General features: G+C 38.6%; 1 protein-coding gene across 1 annotated transcript in view; it reads right to left on the bottom strand.

Moving 5' to 3' along the window:
- SH3RF3 (SH3 domain containing ring finger 3) overlaps window positions 1-13,154 on the bottom strand; it is a 634,709-nt gene extending 621,555 nt beyond the window's left edge. The window contains exon 1 of the mRNA XM_044670492.1: window positions 12,534-13,154. Coding sequence (XP_044526427.1) covers window positions 12,534-13,154 — 621 coding nt within the window. The remainder of the gene's footprint in view (window positions 1-12,533) is intronic.
- Between the last annotated feature and the right edge of the window lie 11,328 nt (window positions 13,155-24,482).

Below are 24,482 nucleotides of genomic sequence, written 5' to 3'. Positions count from 1 at the left end.
GGAGAAATTATTCTGAAAGAAAATCTGGACAACACTGTCAAATATGGCAGAGAAAACAAGAAGGATGAGAACTGAGCAAAGGCTATCCCCAATTTGACAATTAATGGATCAGTGGTATCTTTAGAAGATATCATTCTAATTAAGTGATGATATCACAATCCAGACTGAAGAAGGTTTAGAAGATGAGATGAGAGAAAGTGAAAGTATCTAGAGTAAGCAACTTTTTCAAGAAGTTCAACTGAGAAAGGAAGGAGATATATAGAATATTTGCAAACAAGGATGGTAGAATATAGAGATGCTTTATAAATATGGAGGAAACTGATATTTTTGTAGGCAGCAGGGAAGAAACCAATGAATAAGGAGAAAATGAAATACAGAAATAGAAAAAGGATGATATAGTGGGCCAATCTACAGGAAAAAACAAGAGTAAGGAGCATTATAAATATATAGAGAGTGATTGGCCTCAATGATGAAAAGGGCCATATCTTCATAACCAAAACTTATAGCAAGGAATTTAAAGATGAGAAGGAAAGAAAAGGGAGACCTCAACAAATAGTCTCAACTTTCTTAATTAAGCCTTAAGTAAAGTCCTCAAAATGAAAAAGAAGAGAGAAGAGAGGAGTTCAATGGGTGGTTGAAGAATAAAGAGTTTTGTGCCAGAAGTTTTAAGAATGACAGTTTGGTTTCTGAGGGAAATGGTAGCATATCAATATCAAAGTAGTATATTAAATTTCTAAAGTAATTTATTAGGTTTCTTTACTAAATGTTTTCTGGGTTTCTAAAGAAATCTGGGCTTTTATCTACCAAAGACTACTAAAAACAATACTTGTTAGGTAGTATAAAACATTTCCCACAAAATGCTTAGTTGATTAGTGGATTTTAAAGAATCTGAACAAACTTAAGTTCTTATAAATTTACAGTTGGCATCTCTGTCTTATAGCATCAATTATAAAACCTCAAGTTTAATTGAATCCAAGATTATATTTTATCTTCTTTTAATGACATCATGGAATTTTGAAAGAAGTAATTAACTACTCTCTAAGGGAACACCAAAAAATGCTTATGCCACTCTCCTATGGATGTTCTTGGCTACATAAAGAAAAGCAAAATAAAATAAGCTACAAAGAAAACTATACTACAGATTCCCAAAAGGGATTTATATAGGGAGTATAAGCTTGCAAATCACTTTGCATTATCTTATTGGATCTTCACAACTACACTTTAAGGCAAGTACTACAATTTCTATCCACTTTTTATGGGTAAGGAAACTAAGGCTTAAAGAGATTAAGTGACTTGTGTGTACATAGAATTTTGTACCCTTGGACTTTATTTCCCAGAATCCCTTTCCTTTTTCATCCCTACATTGTGTCCTCATGTTTTGGTGATAAAAGTTTGCTGTAACTCTGCCTTTTTTTTTCTTCCCGTGCTCTCTTCCTCTTTCCCTCCCCCCCCCCCCCACCATTATGGTCAGGTTAACTCTCTCTCTACTCATGGTTTTTATTTCCTCTACTTCAAGTTATTATTAATAAAATTCTTATAAAACATAATACTTATTGGATGTAATTTTTAATCTTACATTTATAAAAGGTCACCCTTCTAGTAAGGTCCAGAGTAGATAACATATACATACTTAAGTGATATATTAAGTATTATTGGAATTTAAAACATTTAAATTGTAAGATAAATTAAACTCTGTGTCTAAACCAACCATAAAATGGTATTACTAATATGTAAGACAAGAGAACGAGAATCATAAAAGAAAGGAGCTGAACCAAAATTTTAGCTTCCTCATTTGCTTTAATATTTCAGTGTGTATATTCACAGAGTCAGATGTTTGGGACTATTGTTTTAAATGTTAGAGATTTAGAGAGATCTTGGAATATGGTCCCCAAGAATACAAAAGAGTAGAATTATAACATTTAGAGCTAGGAAAGCCTTCTAAGTCATTTCTTCAAATCTACTCAATTTACAGATAAGGAAACTACCCTAGAAAGGTAAAATGAATTTTCTGAGGTCATACAATAAGTAGTGGAACCAGAATTGGACCTCATGTCCTCTGGTTCCAGCTTTAGTGTTCTTTCCACTGTATGCATGGCAGCTTTATCAGAATCAAGTGTCTGGGTAAGTTGTACAAAAAAAAATAACATGTCAACAAGCCAAAGTCCGAGCTGAATGTAAAACTATCTATAAACATGGACAGATGAAAACTACACAAAGAAGTTAGTTACAAAAATATCATGACACATGCCCATTACTCCTTGGTTCATCTTTCATTCTACAAAATATTGCTACTGTCCATTGTGCTGAAGCGTTCTTCAAGCATCTGGACACGCATAGCCTGTGGAAGCTGAGATGCACATGAGACTTTGATATGAGTCAAAGATCTCCTTTCCACGGGCTTTATTACTCTTATAGTCAGTTACTCCAATGGCATCATTTGATAGCCTTTCTGGGAATCTCAAAGTAAAGACTAATATGTAGTAGTTTTAACTCTGAATCAACATTCAGAAGTTAAAAGCCTCATTTGCACGCAATATCATCCAGAATAAAAGAGTAAACTAAGAATCCAAAACCCTGGGTTCTAGCCCCAGGTTCTAGTCCTGGTGGTTTTAAGCAAGTGTTTAAACTCTTAGATATTCACTGTCTCCATATACAAAATGTGAATGCAACATCCTGCCCTTTCCTACTTAAACATTATATAACATATATGAATGAACTTTATATGTAGGACATATGCTACATAAATTCAAGACACTGTGAGCACTGAACAGAAATTAAAGAGCCCTTAAGTCCCAGCAAGATAACAAGAGTGTAAAAACATCAATTCTCCCATAATCTGGTTCAGTGATTATTTGACTGTTCAAAAAAAAAAAAGGAATATTTGAAAAAGTGGCCACACATATATGATCATTAGTCTCAGTAAGAAAAAGCAATAGTTGTCAATAGCTAGTTCAGTCTGTGATCATGACATTTCCCCTACATCACATGCATTATCCCTTACTGTCAGAACCCTACTCTTCTCAGAGAAACAATAAAGGTTTTTCCCTGGGACTCAGATACCAAATAGTAAATCCTAAGAACTATTGCTGACACTACTTGGATTTTAGATTATTGAAGATATTCTCCACATATTTCAACTTGGTTGTTTCTGTGTGCATTCTGATTAAAATTCTTGTGTTTCCTGGTAAAATAGTATTTGGGGACTGTGCCCTGGAGGTCACCCTTAAGTGAAAGCAGAATAATATGATTTATAAAAGAAGCTGTAAATACCTACATGGGAGTCTGATGTCATTCCATTCCTCCATGCCTCATAAGCAATAAGCAATGGAGCCAACATCAGGTTTTTTGAAAGCACTCAAATATCAAAAGAGACAGTTTATACTTCGTTTCCAAAACAACTCCTATCAAGCTATATGTGATATAAAAATGATTTAAGTTTAAAAAACTGTGAATGCCTTTTGGATACTGAGGAAACAACAAAATAAAAAAGCTAAAAAAAAGACACGATTGCTGCTTGCTCGTATACAGTGCTTTACCAATCCAATTCTAATTTTTTTCCTAAAAGCTTGAGGTTCCACCAGAAATACAACATTCCTAAAAGACAAATATAGTAATTCTTAAAAAATAAATATACAGAAATATCCATATAGCATACGCAACCAGGAAATTTCAAAGAATAAACATCTTTCTAGTAAAATTTTTCTTCAGTGATATGCCAAGGATTCAATCTCCTTCTTACCCCATTTCATAAAGGGAGCAGAAGAAAACAAGTTTGAGAGTTTGAGTTACTTCGAAAATGCATTTTGAACTCAAATTCTAATATGTACGTAGTGTTCGGTTCCTATTTGGGATGTTCTTTTGGTTGAAAAAGTCATTTAAGTCTCCTCTCATTTCAAGTTTTTCTATTCTCTGGCCTCTCCCTTTTGCCCACTTTCTTTCAGCTAGCACTACTTCACTTAAGTGCAGATATGAGCTCATACACATCCATTAGGCAAAACCAAAATATCCTCTTCAAACAGATGACCACCACATCAGCTGCTAAGTATAAATACATTTGAAAGAACTAACTGAAACAATTCTCTTTTGGACCAGTTCTAGTTTACTTAAAGGGGCTATTCTAGCATTAAATATGCATAAGACATTGGAGTGTAAGAGTTCTGCTCAAAAGGATAAAGCAACCACTTCTGTAGAAAATTCAAACTGTGCCAGCACTTTCATTCCAACTCTGACTCAACTCAATCAGTTAAGGAAGCGCCATAAACATGGCATGTGACTGTATATATTTTTAAAGCCTACTCTGGTACCAACACCTTCCCGTTAGCCTTTTCTTTTAAGGTTAATTAAAATTCCAATAGGATAAACATCAAGCATGCATTTCTAATTCAGTAACTGAAGATCTTCCAAGCAACAGAAAATCTGATAAAACTGACCTCCAGTTGGCAAGAGAAGCTACAGAAAAACATTTTCGCCCACAACCAAAATCTTTCTGATGCTTTATTTCAAATACTACACTCCCCCTTCCCATCATAATATTATCAGGAAAAGATAAAATACAGATTGAATTGATATAGCACACGTTTGAAGTAAGTGCATAATTAAGACACAATTTTATCACGTGCCACAAAACCCACAGGGCTACTGTGAACAGCTAGAATATAACAACAAGTAGTATATATCTTTCTATTTTGCACAATCACATCATGAAAAAGCCTAATTCTATGCATTTATAGACTAGTTATTGTTTCATACAGATTAAAGGTGCTGAATTTAATTATGTACCAGGCTTGCCAACCAACTGTATCAGCAGCCCTGGTTCCCCCCTTGCTTTTTTCTTAAGCAGATTAGTTTGGATTTCTTTCACTTTAATGAACATTACAGGGATCAGGAGTACTGGGCAGGTTTCAAAGGATAAGGTAAAAAAAAAAAAAAGGGAAAGCAACAGGTTCAGGGAAGTATTCTATATGAATACTTAGCCTTTACTAATCCACTGTCACTAATCTTGGCCAGACTTTGAATCCAAAAGCAAGACAAGATATTACTAACCTTTCAAGCTTACCTAAAAAGCTTCTGACATCATAGATAAAGGAGTGTGCTTTGTATTAAAAAAAAAACTCTACTAAACCACCTTCAATAGATATGAACTTTGAATTGTTTTTCCAGGTGGGTATATATTGAGCTATGCCCATTTCCTGGTTGGTCCTCTTGACATACACATTCATTAATTCAACAAATATTTATCAAACACTGAGTAAATGCAATGGATGTCTGTATTAGGCATTTGGTGAGACAGAAGGAAGGCAAGTCACTTACCCTCCTTCAGCCTCAGTTTCCTCACCTGTAAAATGGGAACAGTAATAAATAACATCTAGCTCCCAGGGCTGTTGTGAAGATCAAATGAAATAATGCTTACAAAATGCTTTGAAAACCTTAAAAGATATGTAAATGTTAGCTATTTAGGAACTTGAGCCTGGAATGCTACTGTGACATAAGAAACGATGAGCAGGTTAATTTTTTTAAACTTAGAAAGATCTACATGAAATAATGAAAAGTAAAACAAGTAAAAACCAGATGTAAAATATGTAAAATTACGGAATTAACGTTTGAAGAATCATTTGTGAATATCCACCTCTACAGAACGAACTCAAAAAGAAAAATACAAAAGACATAATTTATATAAAAATATTTCTGTCAGGTGATACCTTCTATGGTGTGAGGGGGAGAGGGAAGGGCTGAGATACCTGAGAATAAATTATATTAAGGAAGAAAAGAAGGAAATAAAGAGAGAAAGAAAAATAGGGAGGGGGGCAGCTGCGTAGCTCAGTGGATTGAGAGTCAGGCCTAGAGACGGGAGGTCCTAGGTTCAAATCTGGCTTCAGACACTTCCCAGCTGTGTGACCCTGGGCAAGTCACTTGACCCCCATTGCCCACCCTTACCACTCTTCCACCTAGGACCCAATATACAGAAGTTAAGGGTTTAAAAATGTGTGTAAAAAAAAAAAAGAAACAAAGAAAGAAAAATAGGGAGGAAGAAAGAAAAGAGAGAAAATGAGAAAGCAAGTGGGAGAGGGGTAGGGAGGGAGGGAGAGAAACTGAGAGAGAGAGAGAGAGAGAGAGAGAGAGAGAGAGAGAGAGAGAGAGAGAGAAGGGCGGGGGAAGAAGGAAGATGAGTTAACTGGCTATCACATCCATGACCTTGGCTGACTTCATTGACACAAAGTTATAACCAAGTAGGTATCGTGGACACAAATAAATTAATATATCACTATCGATCTCAATTTTACAAGAGTAGAAAAAACCTCTTATATGTTAAGATAAATTCTAGCTCCCAAAGGGTAGAACTAGGATCAAGACATGGAAAGGATAGATGCAGATTTAGACTTGACATAAAGATAGTAGCTAGTTGGTGTGCATGTAACACTGGGCCTGGAGTCAGGAAGACCGGAGTTCAAACCCAGCCTCTGATACTTTCTAGATGCGTGACTCTGGGCAAGTCATTTAACTTCTGCCTCGGTTTACCCAAGTGTAATTGAAGTAATAATAGCTCCTACCTCTAAAACTTGTTGGGAGGATCAAATGAGATTGCATTTGTAAAATACTTAGCACAATGCCTGGCAGTACATAGTAACCCTAAATAAAAGGTTGTTCCTTTAGAGGTCCCTTCCAATGAGCTGTCTCAAGAAACAGTGGATTCCCCCCAATAGAACTTCAAGCAAAGGCAAAGATGACTTCTTAGTGCTGGGGAGGTTATAGGAAGGATTTCTGATTTGGTATGAGTTGGACTAGAGGGGTTCTGAGGATGAAATTCATTGAAGATCTTTAGAAAATATTCTTTAAAAGAACCTGATTTTAAGCGATTCCTTGTAGACAGTTAATGTTATGAAATCATATGGTTTTTTGAACTTGAGGAGACTGTGGAAACTCCAAGCTTGCCTCCATCTAGAACTAGGATATTACTCCTAGGTATGTCTGAGGAATAAGGGCCAGGGAAATGCCCAAGGCAAACACTAACTTATTGTAGTTTATTGTCCACGTGTCAAATGTGGGATTTGCAAAGAATATGAAATCACTTGCCTTGAAAATCTTCTGAGATTAGGGATCTCCCTCCCAGTGGGGTATATGCTTTGACCTTCCTAGCCATTATCCTCCCACTCAACTCATCCTAATGAGCCTATCCATCCTTCAGTTCACAATGACTAAACAAGAGATAATTCACTTCCAGGTTCAGAGATAAAATGTGACTTTTTCAAATTGATCTATTTAAACAGAGCCCTCATCCTTGAAATACAACATCTTTAATCTATGGTAATACAAAAAAATCACTAGAACAGAGTCAGCTTGACATCATAAAAAGCAGTGCTTATGTTTATTATATTACTTTAACTGTGAATGTTTCCCCACTCCTATGACTCTCTTGATTAGAAAATCCACTATGGTTCAGAATTGACACTGAAGCTAGCTAGCACCCACGGTATCCTCTGGAGAGCAAAATGAAATTAGCAAGTAACAAATTATTAGGATGGTTTTCAATCTCACAATGATGGGCCTGTTAAACAACATGAGACTCCATTTAGTTTTGCCACAAGGATTCTATGTGATTTTATGTACAATAAACTACAAGGAGACCTGCTTAAAGAGCCTTGCACACAGAAGCACTCAAATATTTGTTGATTTGAATGCAAAAGTGACTTCCAGCTAAAGTCCTTTACCTGCCAAATTGACAAGATTGCTTAATAAATAATAACCCCTTATGTTTGCAGAGTTCCCATAGCACACAAATTGACATGGCTAACAAAGCAAAATAATGTGTTTCTATAATGCTAGCAGGCTATTACTGAGTTCCAAAATTCAAGCCTTGAATAAACACGTTTATTTACATTTTTAAAACTTTGACTAAAACTCTGAATAGTAAAACAGGTTAGAATAGAATCTTAGCATTAAGCTAGGTTACCTTTATGTTCTCTTCCAACTCACTAAGCAAAGCACAAATATTATATTCACTGTCCCAACAAGTGACCATTTAGCCCATCCCTTAAATTTTGCCAATGATTGTGAACTTAATACTTCCCTCGACAACCCATTCTACTTTTACAGCTTTAATTACTACAAAATTCTTCTGGTATTGAGCTAAAATCTACACCCTTACAATTTCCATCCATTAGTCCAGGTTCTGCTCTCTGGAATGATTCAGAATAACTCTAACCCCACTTCATATAATAGTATGAATATAATTATACGTAATATAATAATAACCCTTCAGGAATGTGAAGATAGCTATCATGTGCCACCCAAGCCATCTTTTCTCATCTTTTTCAATTTCTGCATTTCCTTATTCAGCATCTCTTCCACACTGCTCACCATACTGATTATATTTCGTTTTGTTAATGTCTCTTTAATATATGATTCACTAATCTGAACCCAGTACTTTAGAGAGAATCTGACCCATTCAGACTATAATGGGACTACTGAAAGTAATAGCCTTGATCTGGATGGCATATTTTTAATTCAATTTAAAAATTTGGTGAGCTACATTCTTATATCCAAATATTGTTCAACCGAATTTCCTCTATTTTATATAAGTTACTATTTAGTCACATATTTCCTGCTTATACTTGCCTTTTTTTTTTGGTTTTGGTCCTGGCCTTTGACTTAGAATAAATTTACGTTAAATTAGTCTCTAACTATGGACCTTTGAAAACAATGAGGATCCTGAATCTGTGGTTCAACAAATGAGCCACCTCCCAGCTTTATGTCATCCCCAAGTTTTAAAGGCAAATTCTATCTATGTTTCCATCTGTGTCACTGATACAAATGGAGTCTTGGGCCTGCCAGCAGAATATCCCATCCAGGTAAGCATTAATTCTTTAACTGACACATTTTGGTCTGATTAGCCAGTTATTGATCAAGATAAATATATGGTCATCCAATAAACATTTTTGTGTGCCATCCATAAGAATATTGAGAGAAAGTTGTGCAAAAAATGTCTCGCAGAAATGTAGGTCTAATACATGCCCCCACTCATATCAGAAATACTAACCTATCAACAAAAGAAATGAGGTTTAGTCTGGCAAGAGTTATTTGATCTTAATGAATGCTTACAGGCTTCTAGTGATCATTAAATGTCCACAAACCATCAACAGATAATTTGATCTAGAACTTTGTTGGAGATAGTTGTTAAATCCACTAATTAGAGTTTATAGGGTCAGTTAAAGAATTAATGCTTACCCGGATGGGATATTCTATCTACTTCCTTTTTTAAACATCAAGAAACATTCAGTCATCTTCATTACTGGGCACCTTTCCTATCCTCCAAGCTTCCTCAAAGACTGGCCAAGACTCAGCAATCATTTCTGGTCACTCTTCAGGTCACAGTGATATAACATATATCAAATAAGTGATCAGAAGGTATTTAATAAATACTTGCTGGCTTTGAACAAGTAGGGCTTCTTTTACTATCTCCTTACTTGTCCTGGGCTTCAGCTACCTTCAACTACCAAAGCATCCTTTTTACTGTGAAGATTGTTCTTTTAGATAAATAAGAACAGAATCAATCTCTCTCTATCTCTGTCTCCTCTGTCTTGCTGTCTCTCTTTCTCTCCTGTTAACATCTAGGTATGAGCGAAATGCCAAATAAATTCCTGAGCAGTTAGTTTTAAAGTCAACCTTTCAGCAGAATTCAGCTTTGGTACCTTTCAGGTGGACCTGCAGAAAAAGACCTGGTGTATGATGAAGTATTTTGTTGTTGTTGTTTAATAAGTCATAGTATATTTAATAAGTAAAGGCCATACATTAGAGAGCAGCACTCAAATAAGAGGTCAGAATAATTCTACTATTAACTAACTACTTGACCTTAAGTAAATCATTTGACTTCCAAGCCTTGATTTTCCTATAAACTAGGTATCTCATAGTTTTGCTCTAAAAATAATATAAAATAGATGTAAAATAATCTTATGAACTGCAAAAAAATACTGTGCAAGATTAATATGTGTCTTATAAATGTCCTTATAAAAGATAAACTTTGAGGGGCAGTGAGGTAGCAACAGTGGATAGAGTGCCAGATCTGGAGTCTGAAGGATCTGAGTTCAAATCTGACCTCAGATACTTCCTCGCTGTGTGACCTTGGGCAAGTCAACTTAGCCCTGCCATTCTTCTGTTTTAGAATTTATACTAAGACAGTAAAGGTGGGTTTTTTTTGTTTCTTTTTGTTTGTTTGTTTGTTTTAGTTTAAACCCTTACCTTCAGTCTTGGAGTCAGTACTGTGTATTGGCTCCAAGGCAGAAGAGTGGTAAGGATAAGCAATGGGGGTCAAGTGACTTGCCCAGGGTCACACAGCTGGGAAGTGTCTGAGGTCAGATTTGAACCTAGGACCTCACATCTCTAGGCCTGGCTCTCAATCCACTGAGCTACCCAGCTGCCCCTGTTTGTTTGTTTTTTAAAGCTTGTAAGTCTAATTAATAAAAATCTTGTTCTAATCAGTTTGACTCTGCTGAGAGCTTCAAAATTTAACCAGAATGAATCCTAAAGAATGCAAAACTATAAAATTACAGGTGGATCTCCACGGCAGTGACTTTCCATATTTCAAAGGCCAAATATGAAAGTTCTGTTCAAGGAGAATTTGTATAATGACACTGTAAATATTTACTGTAATGTCACTGACTGGAAATATGCATCTTTTCACTTGAAAACCAACAGCCCCCAAGCCCCCGAATCCTCCTAATTGAGTGTCCCAAAAGGTTTGAAAATATAATTTATTATACATTTTAGTGTGTTTCCAGAAATCATGGCATTCTGAAAATAATGCTTAATGGTAAGTGCTTCCTTTGAGAAGTAAACTACATGCCTGTTTTCCTCCAGAATAGTCCTATAAATATTCCATATCAGACCAAACAATAATAAGCAAGAGGAAAGTCTTAAACTCAATATGCTGTGGCCCTGTGCCCATATGGAGTGAGTCTGGAGCTGGATTTATCTTTTTAAAAAAATCTTAAGATTGTCTTGATTCTGCTTTAGACAATAGTCCCAGGCAAATATTTCACAATTAGGTCTACTAGAAAGAGCTATATAAGAGGTAGTATGAAGAGAATGTCATTTCTAAACATGTTCTAAAATGTGGCCAGCCACTGTGAAGACCATACCGCTATCTAAATGGAATGTCAGAGCAAAGGTTTCTTATTTCAGTAATTTCATCATATTATATGATTTCATAACATTTAAACAATGTTATAATATTTTTATTAGTTTTTAAAATCAAATCTCCCTTATATATCAGTTCTTGGGGGGGAGGGAAAAATTGGCTCAGTCTTTATGAGCAAAATAAAACCATATTTCCAAACTATTAATGTTACGCTTTTTAAAAAAATCTTAAAATTGGATTATAGAATTAATCTCTCCATTTAAACTATCCAGTACACGTTGCTTCTCACTTAATCAGCATGACACAGCCTTGCCCTTCATAGAAGGACCCCCACGGGGTGCCAGTGTAAAAGGATGAAGCTAAACAATCACTAGATCTAAAAGATTTTGAAACCAAATCACAGAAGCCTTGAAAGAGATGACCCCATTGGCTAAAAACTAGAAGCAGTGAAAGCCGCACAAACCCAGACTAACGACCCATGTGGGAATGCAAACCTTGCCCTGCTAAGAGCTATGAAAAAGACAATCGCTTCCTGACAGATGCTGCCAAGTCCAGTCAAGGGCTCAGCCAAAAGGGCTCCTTTGGTCACTTGACGGTTAACTCTTTCCTTTCCTTCCAAAGAGGATTTCGCTTTACTTTGTTCCAACCAAATCAGCTGACCCAGACAGAGACTTTCTCTCCTCCATCCACAAAACACAAAAAGCAGAGGCATACTCTTCATCAAAGCCAGGGGCGGGAGGAGGGAAGAGGGGGCAGAGAAAAACTTTATTCACCCGCCTTACAAAAAGAACAACAGCTTTGTTTAGTCTGCCAACTGAAGGTGAAAGTAGTGAGAATATGAAGTGAGGGGGTGATTCCCAAAGGGTTGAGGTGTTGACTGAACCCATGAAGGGGGCGGGGGCAGGGAGAAGGGACTGCACAAGATTGATGGGAATGCTTAAGGAATGTAGCTGGGTAGGGAGCTATAAACCGGGGAAAGTGGGATGGATGCTGGAGCTTCCAAGGCAGGTGAAACACAAGCAAGAGGGGTGGTTTAATTTGTGTGTCCCTGAAGAGATACTTCTAATCACAGGTGGTTGGGGGTGAAAGGAAAAGGGAAGCAGGGTCGGGTTAGGAGGGACTAAAGGAGTGAAAGGAAGCAGTTCAGCAAAAGCAGGTGCAAAAAAATCAGAAGCTAGTGGATGGCAAGGGGCCGGGAGTTAAAACGTGGGGGTAAAAAGGGAAAATATTTAGGAAACTCCCAGGAAAACAAGCCACACTGGTGAAAGTGGTGGGAGGCGGGGAAGGAGTACTGGGGGAGCACGTGAAGTAGCCCACGCCACAAGCGGCTCGCATTTCTTGAGCCTTTCTCTACTCCTCCCAACCCCAGGCACTTCGTTGTTCGGTGGCGGTAGGTACCCACCTTTCCCAGTAGGGCGCTCCTGCTAGCGGCGGCCAGTTCCCTTAGACTGGCAGCCGCGCTGGTGCCCCCGGAGATAGTGGCGGCTGCGGCGGCGGCGGCTGCTGGGTGATAGGCTGGAGACCCTGGGGCATTGCCTCCAACTCCTCCACTCCCTCCTGCTGGGGTAGGACCATGACCTCGGGCGGTGGGGCTATTCCCGTTGCTGCTGCAGCTGCTGCTCCCGCCTCCCCCACTGCTGCCTCGGGGTCTCTGGCGGATGCCGTCCAGCAGCCTGACTAGCAAGATGTTGGCGGGCAGTTCATCCACCCCACAGCCCACCAGGATGCGGCACTCCGGGCAGCGCAGCTCATGGCGAGAGCAGACGATACTCTCCAGACAGCGGCGGCAGAAGGTGTGCTGGCACGGGAGCACCTTGGCTGTAGTGTCCAGACGCTCCAAGCACACCGAGCACTCCAGCAAATCCAGCAAGGAGGACTCGTCCATTTCTTCTCCTCCTGCTGCTGCTGCGGCGGCGGCAGCGGCTGCTCGCCTCCTCCTCCTCTCGCCTTGCCTTTCCTCTTCTCCTTCGCTCTGCGCTGCGGCGGCTTTGGAAGCGCACAACCAAGACGCTCCTAGGAGCATGGAGTCCGGTGGTGACGGCTGCAGAGAACGCAGCAGCCCTAAGTCCTTGGTACTGTGGGCCTGCCGCTGGCAGGAGGCATCCGGGCAGCCACCCTCCAGGGGAGACGCGGAAGAGAGGACCTAGCCAACTTCATCCACAGATTAACAGCGGGTGTAGCCAGGAAACGCTAGGAATGAAGAGTGATGGGGAAGGGGGAGTTTTCCAGCTCCCTCCCTCGATCTCTGGACGTGATGTCACCACCTCTCCTCTTCCCAAATGCTGTGGGTCCCGAAGGCTACGGGAGCAGCAAAGAAAAAGTGGCGCAGAAACGGCCCTTCGGACGGGCTTCGTGATTTACGAGCTCTCTGGGGAACCAACTCCTACCCAGAGTCAAGCCAAAATCTCACGCTGCCTAGAGGCTCGATCTCCAGACCCCAAAGTCCCTGGGCCTCCCAAGCAAATCAGCTGCCCGCCCCACAGAGGGCAGGCAGGCATTAGAACAAGATGAGCTACACCTGTCTCTCCCACGCGTGTCCACTGGTGGGTGGGGCGCAGAGGGTAAAATCAGACAAACGGGGAAAAAAACACGACTTAGTGGGCTCCAAAGGTTCAGTGGTGGCCCAGGGCGCCAGCAATGTAGCCTTCTGACCGAGGAAAGTGAGAAAGCAAACACAACAGCAGGACCAGCAGGACCAGGAGAGTCTTGGGAGCTTTGTCAGAGCTTCCCCACCGCGGTTCTGCCAAACTGCACCGCCTTCGAGGCTTCTCCATGGGCTCCCCACCACCTGATCACAGGTCCCTGCCACCTCCCTCCAGGGAACTCCTTGTTTTAGCTGGATCCTCCCCTTTCCTCTGGGGGAGAAAAAAAAAGTGCACTGCAAGCTAGGACTGAAACAAACTGGCAGGGAGTCAGTCAGTCACCTTCACTGCAGAATGCTGGAGATATAAGACTGGTGGAGGTTGAGGAAACGGGCAAAAATTCACCTCTCAATAACTCTTTCCTCGATGGCAGCCCGTGATCGACCTTATATAATCCTCCCGGAGTCGTGAAAAAGAAGGGAGTAGGGGGACCCTTCAAATCTCTCTCCTCCCTACTGATAGACTCATTCTCTTTCTCTCATTGATTGTCACCATCTTCTCACCCCAAGTAGAAAAATATTTACCGTGAACTTGGCGATTCAGTCAAGCTGATCTGAAGCGAAAGGGGCCATAAAGTTTGGTCTGTGTTGTCAGAATCCTCCTCTTCATCGCTGGGGTGGGTTGGGTTTGGGGTTTGTTTGTTTTGTTTTGTTTTATGAGAGATTCGGGCTGAGAACTGGATGCATCATTCCCGACCGCTAACTCCCTGGAGCATTGTAAGCCTTCTCTCCTCTGCTCCTCCAGAGGAATGACAGCTACAGCGATGCCCTGGGATGCTGCTGCAGCCGCCACAAGCTGCTCCAGCTAAGGTTGGTGCTAGGCACTGAAAAGGAGAGGTTTCTGAAGTTCTCGCTGTCTGCGCAATTCACGGCGCATCTGATCTTCAAGACAGTTACGCACTTGACCTCCGAGTTCTCGACCCTTCCCAGTGCTGCTTGAGCAAGGCCGGGGGCAGAACTGCAACTCCTTCTAGGCTCTGTGCCCTCTTACTGCCTTCTTAGCGCCCAAAAGGGACACGTTTCCCCTCCTCTGGTCGAAAGTGATAGCCAGAGAAACTGCGCTCTCCCACGTCCAAGGGAACGCAATTCCAGTTATTGAGATATGTTGGAAGCCTCTTCTGTCTCCCGCCGCAACACCTCTTCACTCCTACTCGAATTTCCTTTAGGTAAGAGAAGAGGGATGGATAAGGGGAGGGAAAAAATCGATTTCTCCTGCCCGACCCCCTAGCTCAGGAGAGCGTCAGAGCAACGGAAATACGTACGGGAGGAACTGGAGAAGCTGGGGAAGTTTGGTAGGTTTGCTTGCCAACTGGAGTGAAGATATTCCCTGCAGCGCGCTGCCCCCTCGTGGTGGTTTCCTGTCCCAAGTTCAGATTTTGTCAGAATTTGTCTTTCCAGGGTGGCTCTTAGGTCCTTAGTCCTCTTGGCTGGCAGGATGAATATCTGCCTCTTTTAGTGATCACGTTGTCTTCACAAAATCAGAATACTTCAGGGATTTTCGGTTCCTGGAATTTTCAAAAAGAAGGAGGGGCAATCTAGGATCTGCCAACACGCTGGAAATTATGACCCTAGATCATGAAGGTCACTTTCTCTTTTGTGTAGGGGAATTCAGTTAAAGATCAAAAGACAATGGCGCTAGAAAAGAAGCTTGGAGAGCGTGTCCCACTATCTCATTTTAGAGATGGATCTTGAACCCGAGAATTAGAAAGATTGTGAAGATTAGCCTAAGGTCACCAAGCATCTTGTAATTCCTATATTTGATACTAAAATTATAAAAATTATTCTGACCACTCCTGTTTTGGAAGTCCATATTATCTCCTTACACTACCCTCTAGCCTAAAACAACCAACCACATCCAGGCAATCTATATAGATTCAGACCATACTTTTATTTCCACTTCAGAGGTCCGCTCCAGCCATCTTACCATCTGCCCTGTGTCTATATGCAATACCCCTTCCTCCTCTGCTTTCCACCTCTTGCTCTGTCATCAATAATTAAATCAATACTGTTATGCTATCATTGTTCCTGGAAAGAGTCTGTCAATTGACTTCCCTAAGGATCAACTCAGCAGCCCTATGACTCCCCAGACACTGCCTTCCTTGGCCACCACTCTCATATGTGAGTTGTCTGCCTCTATTAGAATAAGCTCCTTTAGTGAAGGGCTTGGCTAATCTTTGTGTGGGATTCCCAGCCTGGCATCTAATAAAAGTTTAATGATTTGTTTTCCTTTCATTGATTCATACCATCTTCTCTTTCTTCTTGCAGTCCCTAGTGTCTACCAGCTTTCGGGTTGTCCTGGTCCTGGTTGATCCCCTTCTGAACTCAAGTTCACCTCCATCCACAACCTTTTTTGTTTTTACTTTTACACCTTCTGACTTCCACTGAACATGCTTCATTGTGACTTCTTGCCTCCCAGCCTTTCCCTATTCTCCTCCTTTCATTGATACCTTTCTCTTTTCTTTTCTTTTTGTAAAAATAAATTCATTATATCAAAACAATCTGGTATTCAAAAGGTTTAATATAGAAAAAATGTTTTGCAGGATTGCGCATGTATAATCTATATTAGATTTCTTGCCATGTCAACAAGGAGGGGGTGGAGAGAGAGGGAGAGAATTTGGTACTCAAATTTTTTTTAAAACAAATGTTAAAAATTGTTTTTACATGTAATTGGAGAAAATCAAGATAGTATCAAAAAGACGTTAACTGTCTGATCAAACAATATGAACAGGAAGGTCTCAGACAAAATGTTTTCTTTAGTCATGCAAAAAATATTCTAAATCATTATTAATCAGAGAACCCAGGATCACTCCTGTACCAAAATTTGCCATCCAAATAAAGGACTTTAATAACAGCTAAACTCCATATGACCCAATAATGTGTACAGAATACTTTGCATAACATCATATTAACAAAGTTAAATAAATTGCCTTGATCTCACTGCTAGTAGGCAGAGAATTCAGGGTTTGAATTAGTCTCACCTGATTCCAAGTCCATAACTCTTTTCACTATATGGCACCCCCTTTTACGTTAGTGGAGGATGTTCTCTTTACTGATCTAAAATTCCCATTCTTCTCCCCATTCTTAAGCCTTTTGTAATACTTGTATTATCATTCCCCAATTAAATCCCAGATCTTTCTCTACTCGAGCTCTCATTCTATTCATCTCTTCCAAAGAAAGTGAGACTCTACATGTCAATTTTTTTTAGATTCTCTACCATATTCCTGAAATGGCTAATACAAACTTTTTCTCCTTTCTTCAAGCCCCTGATCCCATTTCTTTACACTTTTAATAGATTCTTGCCATTGTTTTACTGAGAATATTCAGAAAATCTAGTGAGCTTCCTCATTTTCTCTCCTTCCCAGTTCAAAGTGTCATCTATCCTTTCTTACCTTCCTTTTGTTCCACCATGCTTAAAGTTAGTTCCCCCCCCTCCAAGAGTAAAGATACCATGTCAGAAATCTGTCTAGTCAAAGTTCATTTAGAAGACTCTAGAAGAGGAGAAGGAGGGTTCACTCCATGTACAAGAAACACCCATGAGCCCACAAGACATGGAGTGTGGCAATTAAGTTCTCATTAAATTCTGACCCTCTTTATTCACTCACCATGCCAATCCCCTATCAAAAACTTCTGGTGGCTCCACATTGCTCTAGGATAAAATCTTAACAGCATAACGTTTGAGGGTCTATATAGTGTGGCTCCTGCCACCCTATTGTGATAATTAGATTAAGTCTACAGTGCTCATCTTTAGATTTAATCACCAAAGGTGAGAACACTTCTAATTCTGGGAGGTCCATAACCCCATGTGTGCTAGAGTGGGTGACAAATCAGAATCAACTGACTGCCCCCTAGGCAGTACTATGAGAAGCGCCTACTGTGATTGAACATGCAAATTAGGAGTGAGGCACAGGAAGTGACACATAAGTGACCCCTTTAAAAAGAGGGAGTTGAGTGAGTGAGAGGTCTTGGGTGGAAGAGAGCATTTAGTGACCGACCTCTTCTGGTTCGTGGAGAAGTTTTGGAACACTGAGACCCTGGTGAACTGCTTTAAATATCTTCTTGGAATTCCACGTGGTGAGTTAAATATTGACTGAATCTTCCTGAACTTCTCTTAAGAAATTTATTTTAGTAGACTCTGTGAATGAAGTTTGCTCCATTCACCTCTGAGCCTCTGGCCCTCTAACTCTCGGCTGAGGGTTAAGATCTACCTAGATTAATTAAAGGATTGTAACAAATTACCTACTGGGTTAGATTCTCATTTCCTTATTTCCTCTCTCTCTTCTTAGTTTTAAATAAACTTCCATAAAAGTCAATTTTGAATTGAGATTATTCTTAATTGAGGAATGATAATAGTTTAATCCTCTGGCAACCATCTTTTAATATATTGAACCCAAAAAACCCCTTTTCTCCCTTACAATATCCAACCTTATTTTACACTAATTCCTTCCACAAATCCTGTGTTCCAACCTTACTGGACCACTAACACATTTATGAATTATCACTCCATCTCTGGCTTCTGTGCATTCTCCCAAGTTATTCCCTCTTCCTGGCTTAAATTCTCTACTTTTCTCCACCTTTCAGAAAGACACGGGAATAAATAATGAGCTATCCTGAATTAGAATGTGAGCTCTTTGAGAGCAGGGACTGTAGTATTTGTATCCCCAGGGTTTAGCACAATGCTTTGCACATAATAAGGGTTTAATAATTCATTCACTTAATAATTCATTCATGAGGAATAGTAAGAAGATGAGTTTGTCTGGACGGAAGAGTCTGTGAAAGGGAGAAATGTATAATAAGCCTGGAAAAGGTAAGTCATAGTCCAACTGTGGAGGATTCCAGGTGACAAATAGGGAGTTTATATTTGGTTCTAGAGACAATTGAGAGCCACTTGAGCATTTTGAGCAAGGAAGTGATACTGTCACTTCTCCCTATATTCTTTAGGGCAAACATTTCTACAGGTGTATAAGGAATATTTTAGAAATGAAAGTGACTTGAAGTAGGAAGACTAGTTAGGAGGCTACTACAATAATCTAGGCAACAGATGATGAGGTCCTGAATTAGGGTTATCTGTGTGAGAAGTCAGAAGACAACCAAGGTAAGGGAGTAAAAATCAATAAAACATGACATCTACTTAAATAGGGAGCATGAGGAGCTAAGAATTTAAGGTTGTGAATATCAGTAATTATAAGATTGGTGGTGCCTTTAGACAGAAATGGGGAATGTCAGAATAGGTTAGGATGGTTTGGGTGGCAGAGCATAATGAAATCTGTTTTATACGTGTTGAATTTGAGCTGCCTATGAATTCGAATCCAAATCAGTTTCCAATGGGAAGTGGGTGATACAGGACTGGAACTAAGGAAAGAAACTAGAAATGTTGGCTTAAAAGTCATCTCACACACCCACACATACACACACACGAGCACACACACATTATATATAACATATGTATAACACATACATACAAATACATGTACGTTATGTGCATACATATATAAAATTTATGTATGCCTGTATGACAAAACCTTGAGGGGATCAAAGGAGGGGTGTTTTGGTTTGGGTTTTTTATAGGGGAAAAGAAAATACAGTATTTGACAGCTAAACAAATATATTGCCAAAGCCCACTGAGAATCAGAAAGGTTCTTCACTGGCTGGACAGTCTGTGGAACAGCTGAATGAGCTCAGTCTATATAATTCAGGAATGCAAATAGGAAATCATCAGCAGGAAGGAGGAAGATGCCAGTCTCTTGTCAGACAGTGAGGATGTGGAACCCTGTAGGATGGGCTCCAGCCTTAGAAGTAACTATGAATGCTAAGCCAGGCCCTAATTTGATGCTGTAGCTACATGAATAGTTTAAAAACTTAAATAATATTTAATCTATGCTGAATAGAATCTTGTACACTTGCTTCTAAATACCTTGCCCTGGTGTATTATTTTTGGATTAATAGTCTCTTTTCCTTTGTTAATAGAGATCTTTGCTTAAACCCAGGATGACTCTTAATATTATAAAGAGTGAAAGGATGCTAAAATAAATGTCTTCAGAAAACAGAACAGGCAAAAAGACTAGGTATGAAAGAACCTGCTAACCAAACACACCTGAGAATGAGGAAGGTCAAGGGAGTTTGATGCCTTGAACTAATGGTTAAAGATGAGTAAAATTTAAAAGTCAGTAAAGGATAAAAGTCTGGGACCAGAAGCAGTGAGGGCACCAAGACTACTTTGTTCAAGGCCAGAGGATAAAGCTTTTACCTCCTCAATGTCTCCTCCAAGACCATTGACGTTAATGGCCACCACTTCCACCTTGACACTCTCGTCTTCTCTGGCTTCTTTATCATTGTACTTTTTCTCTTTTCTTTCTATCTGTACCATGACCTTTGCTACTTCTCCTTTCTTCTGTCCACTAAATATTAGAATTCAATTCACTTCCAAAAATACTATATAACGATCTTGTGCTAGGGATACAGAGACAAAAACAAAGTCATACCTGTCATCAGTTCTCTGAGGCTCTTTTAGGAGAGAAGAATGGCATAGGGGAAAGAATGCTAGGCTGGAGTCAGGAAGACTTGAGCTCAACTCCAACCTGAGACACTAGAAATGTGACCTTAGGCAAATCATTTAACCTCTCTCTACCTCAGTTTCCTCATCTGCAAAACAGGGATAATAATAGCACCTACCTCCCAAGGTGAAGATTAAATGAGACAACAATTGTGAAGATTAAATGAGACAACAATTGTAAAATACTTAGCACAGTGCCTAGAACATAGTAAGCATTTCAAAAAATGCACCTTCTTACCTTCATTCCTCCCTCCCTTTCTTCTTTTCTCTCTTTCCTTCTTCCTTTCTTCCTTCCTTTTCCTCTAGATTCCTCTTATAGTGAGCTCATCTACTTCTATTATTTCAATTACTAACTTTTTAGGAATCATTCCCAAATGTATATTTCTAATCTTGATCTCTCTCCCAGACTTTATAACTATATGTCAAACTATTTTCCAGCTACCTCAAACTTAAAATATAAAAAGTCCAACTTATTTACCTCCTGCCCTCTACTACACCCTGTACAAAAAAAAATGTCCTGCTTCTGTTTTTGGCACCATTACTCTAATACTCAATTAGCTGCTTAAATCAGTATCTTTTTCTCTTTTCTCAGTGCCCTTTTCAACTCATCTTTGTCCTTGCCTCTCATATCCAAATAGTTGCCAAGTGGCTGACAATTTTACTTCAGCAACATGCATGGATTCCATTTCTTCACCTCCCTACTTATTTTTAGACCTTTTTAAAAACCTCTTTCCTTTGTTTTTTATAGATGTTTCTATGCCTTCTGTCTTTCTGGTACATCTAGCATACTGAATACCAGTCATGTTCCTAAAACTTAGCTCTCTGATCATAGACTTGAAGGGGCATTAAGTTATTATCAATCTCCTCATTTAGCAAAAAAAGAAAACTGAGGACTGTTCCTCATTCCTCACAGACTAAAATCAAAACCCTTTTGCCTGGCATTCAGGATTCTCCATAATTTGGCCCAAACTACTGTTTCAGCTTTATCTCATATCCATCCTGTATTCCATGGATAGATTCATAATTATCCCCAGAGTGCATCCTACATGTTGCCAGTTTCATACCTTTGCCCAGTTCAATCTCTACCACCTCCTGCATCCTATTAAAGCACTAGCAATTCTACCCACTTCGTGGCCAAGCTCAACGCCATCTTCACAAAATGTCCCCTACTTCTTTTTCTTGCTTCTCAAGCAGGAAGTAATTATATCTCTCCTCTAAGCTACCCAAGCACTCAATTTGTACTTCTCTCATTATTGTACTTCTTTGATCTGCCATGTATTTTGGTTATGAAAATTCACAAACTATTACAAATAGAAGAGGCTACTAATATCCAATTTCTTCACTTATAATTTTAAAAAGTTTTATTGATGTTTTATCTTTATATTACTCATATGTACATATTACTCCCACTTTCTAAGAAATCTCTTTTAACAAATTTTAACAAATTAGAAAACTAATAATCTAGTAACCTCATCTGAAAACGCATACAACATTTCACATCTGCAACATCTCCCATGTATACCTGAGCTCAGATTTGCAGGTAGGTCACCCTAGGGGAGGGAGTCAGAAAGTGAGTGATAGGGGAAAAAACAGGGGAGGGGAGGGAAGAAGACAAATATTACCAAAAATCTCAAGGAGAAGATGACTCAAAGATTTCAAACCTAAGCAGATAAATCAATGGGGAAAATATTAATGACAAATGGAAATATGGTCTCCATATATCTAGTAAGAGAATTCAGTCATCTCTAAACAAATAAAAGAAATTAATCCAAAACTTGATGAAATCAAAGGTCTTGAGGAATTCAAGGACATGAAATCACAACATACTGTTCCTAAGTGGTTCAGAAGAGAAATGAGAGTTTTAAGAGTAGAATTTATGGTCTGCATAGCAAAAATAATGGGTAAATAGAAAAATGGAATCTGCAATGTGTACAATGGCAAAGCTCACTCAAATAAACAAAAGAGAGAATAACAGATGGGAAATGCAAATATACACACATAAAGGACAGTCTAGGGGAAACAAAAAACATTAAAAAGAAAATATGCTTACTATGCAAGCAAAACATACTGATCTGAAAAATACACAGAGACAACCTAAAGATCATAGGTCTCCCAGGACATAATAGAACAACAACAATAAAAAAAACAAAACACCTTAACAACATAATACAGGACATAATAGTAGAGCACTGCCCCAAACCTCTGAATATAGAAAGTGAAATATCAAATGAAAAGATTCACAGATCACCTCCAAGGGGGTAAAAAAGTTTGCAAATACCAAGACAATAGCTAAATTTAACAATTCAATTCAGAAATAACAACCTCTGTAAGCAATTAGGAGAAAAGTTTTCAAAAGCAAAGTTAAGGAAATTCAAATAACACAATTATTCTGAACCTACTAGAAAATGCAAGAAGAAATTAAATGTGTTCTGAAGAGCAATGAAACTCAGGGTGTAGCCTTGACCTACCTGAAATTCTGAGCTTAATCATACATGAAAAAAGATAGACTTTCAATAATAAAAAAGGTATTTGAAACATTTTTAGAGAGAAAACCAGAACTGAAGAGCTTATTTGCTTCTCAAACACACCAAACAACAGAAATGGAGTGAACAGATGCAGAAATCAATGACAACAACAGCAACAGACTAACAGTAGATACCAGTAAAGAACTTCCTTCTAAATGTACACAAAGAGATGAGTAAAGGCAGAAATCTGGTAGGCAAAACAGCAACAAAATGGACATGGGATATTATGGACAGAACCTGGAAATATGTTACATATGGATGAATCATTTTTTATCACATACATTATAACATGGAAGGGTACATGAAAGAGATGGAGACCAGCGGGTTAGAGAGGAGCATGTGATCTATCCAGATCCAAAAGAAGCCCAGAAATGAGGGGAAAGTGATTCTTGTAGGTTCAGGAAGAGAAGAGCCTGCATGAGAATTAAAGCCATACACAAAATAAAACTGAGAAAATGGGACGCGAACCACTATGCCATCAAGTGAAAATGATAAAAATAGGAGTTGCCAATACATACTTTCTGATAGATACATACTATCTTACAAAACAAAAACATTCAAAAAACAAAAGGGGATAAATAAGAAAACAACATTATGCTGAAAGGAATAATTAAAAACAAACCAATAACAATAATAAATATATATGTTCCAAAAGCTATAGCATCCAAATTCATAAAGGAAACATCTGATCTATAAGAAGATGTAGGCAGTAACACAATTGTGACAAGAGTTTTTAATATCCCTCTTTCAAATTTGGATAAGTTAAACAGAAAGAGGAAGGAAAGGGAGAAAAAAGTCCAAAAAAATTAGAATTAAAAGACTTATGGTAGCTTCTAACTGTGGTGGCAAAAAAATGCAGATTTCTTAGCATCACTTGGAACTTTTACAAAAACTGGCCATGTAGTCAGGACACAGAGATATTGTAAGCAAATATAAAAAGGTAGAAATAGTTAACAAACAATATCTTTATAACCATTATGCAATAAAAGTAGTAATTAGTTCAGGGACCACACACAAAAGATGTAAATCCAAATAAAAACTTAACAATGAAATCCTAAATAATAAGTGGGTCAAAGAATATATTAATTGCTATGTAAAAGTAAAGTATAATGATGAAACATCTTATCAAAACTTCTGGGATGCTGCTAAAGTAGTCCTCTGGGAGAAAATTATATCTTTACAAATATGCATTAACAACATAGTAAAAGAGAGGATTAAAGAACTGAATATGCATTTAAAGAAATTAAAGCTATCAAGTAAACAAATCTAAAATAAACACAAAAGAAGAGATAATAAAAATTAGAGGAGAAATAGATAAATTGAAAACATGAAAAATTCAAATATTAAATAAGACTCTGAAAAGACTAATAAAATTTATTTTAACAGCTAATCTGATTAAAAAGAAGGTAGAAAATCAAATCAATAAAATAGAAAATGAGCAAAGTGAAATCACAGCAAAATCAGAAGAAATAAAAACAATAATCAGAATATATTATGCAAAGTTACATACTAATAAACTGAAAACACAAAAGTAATAGAGGAATACTTTCCAAATTTATAAAATACCGAAATTATTAAATGACCAGATAGAGATATGAAATTACTCCCAGTTTCAGAAAAGGAAATAGATCTATG

Source organism: Gracilinanus agilis, chromosome 3 (assembly GCF_016433145.1).
Source record: "Gracilinanus agilis isolate LMUSP501 chromosome 3, AgileGrace, whole genome shotgun sequence".
Lineage (NCBI taxonomy): Eukaryota > Metazoa > Chordata > Mammalia > Didelphimorphia > Didelphidae > Gracilinanus > Gracilinanus agilis.
This window is presented reverse-complemented; position numbering and strand designations above follow the sequence as displayed.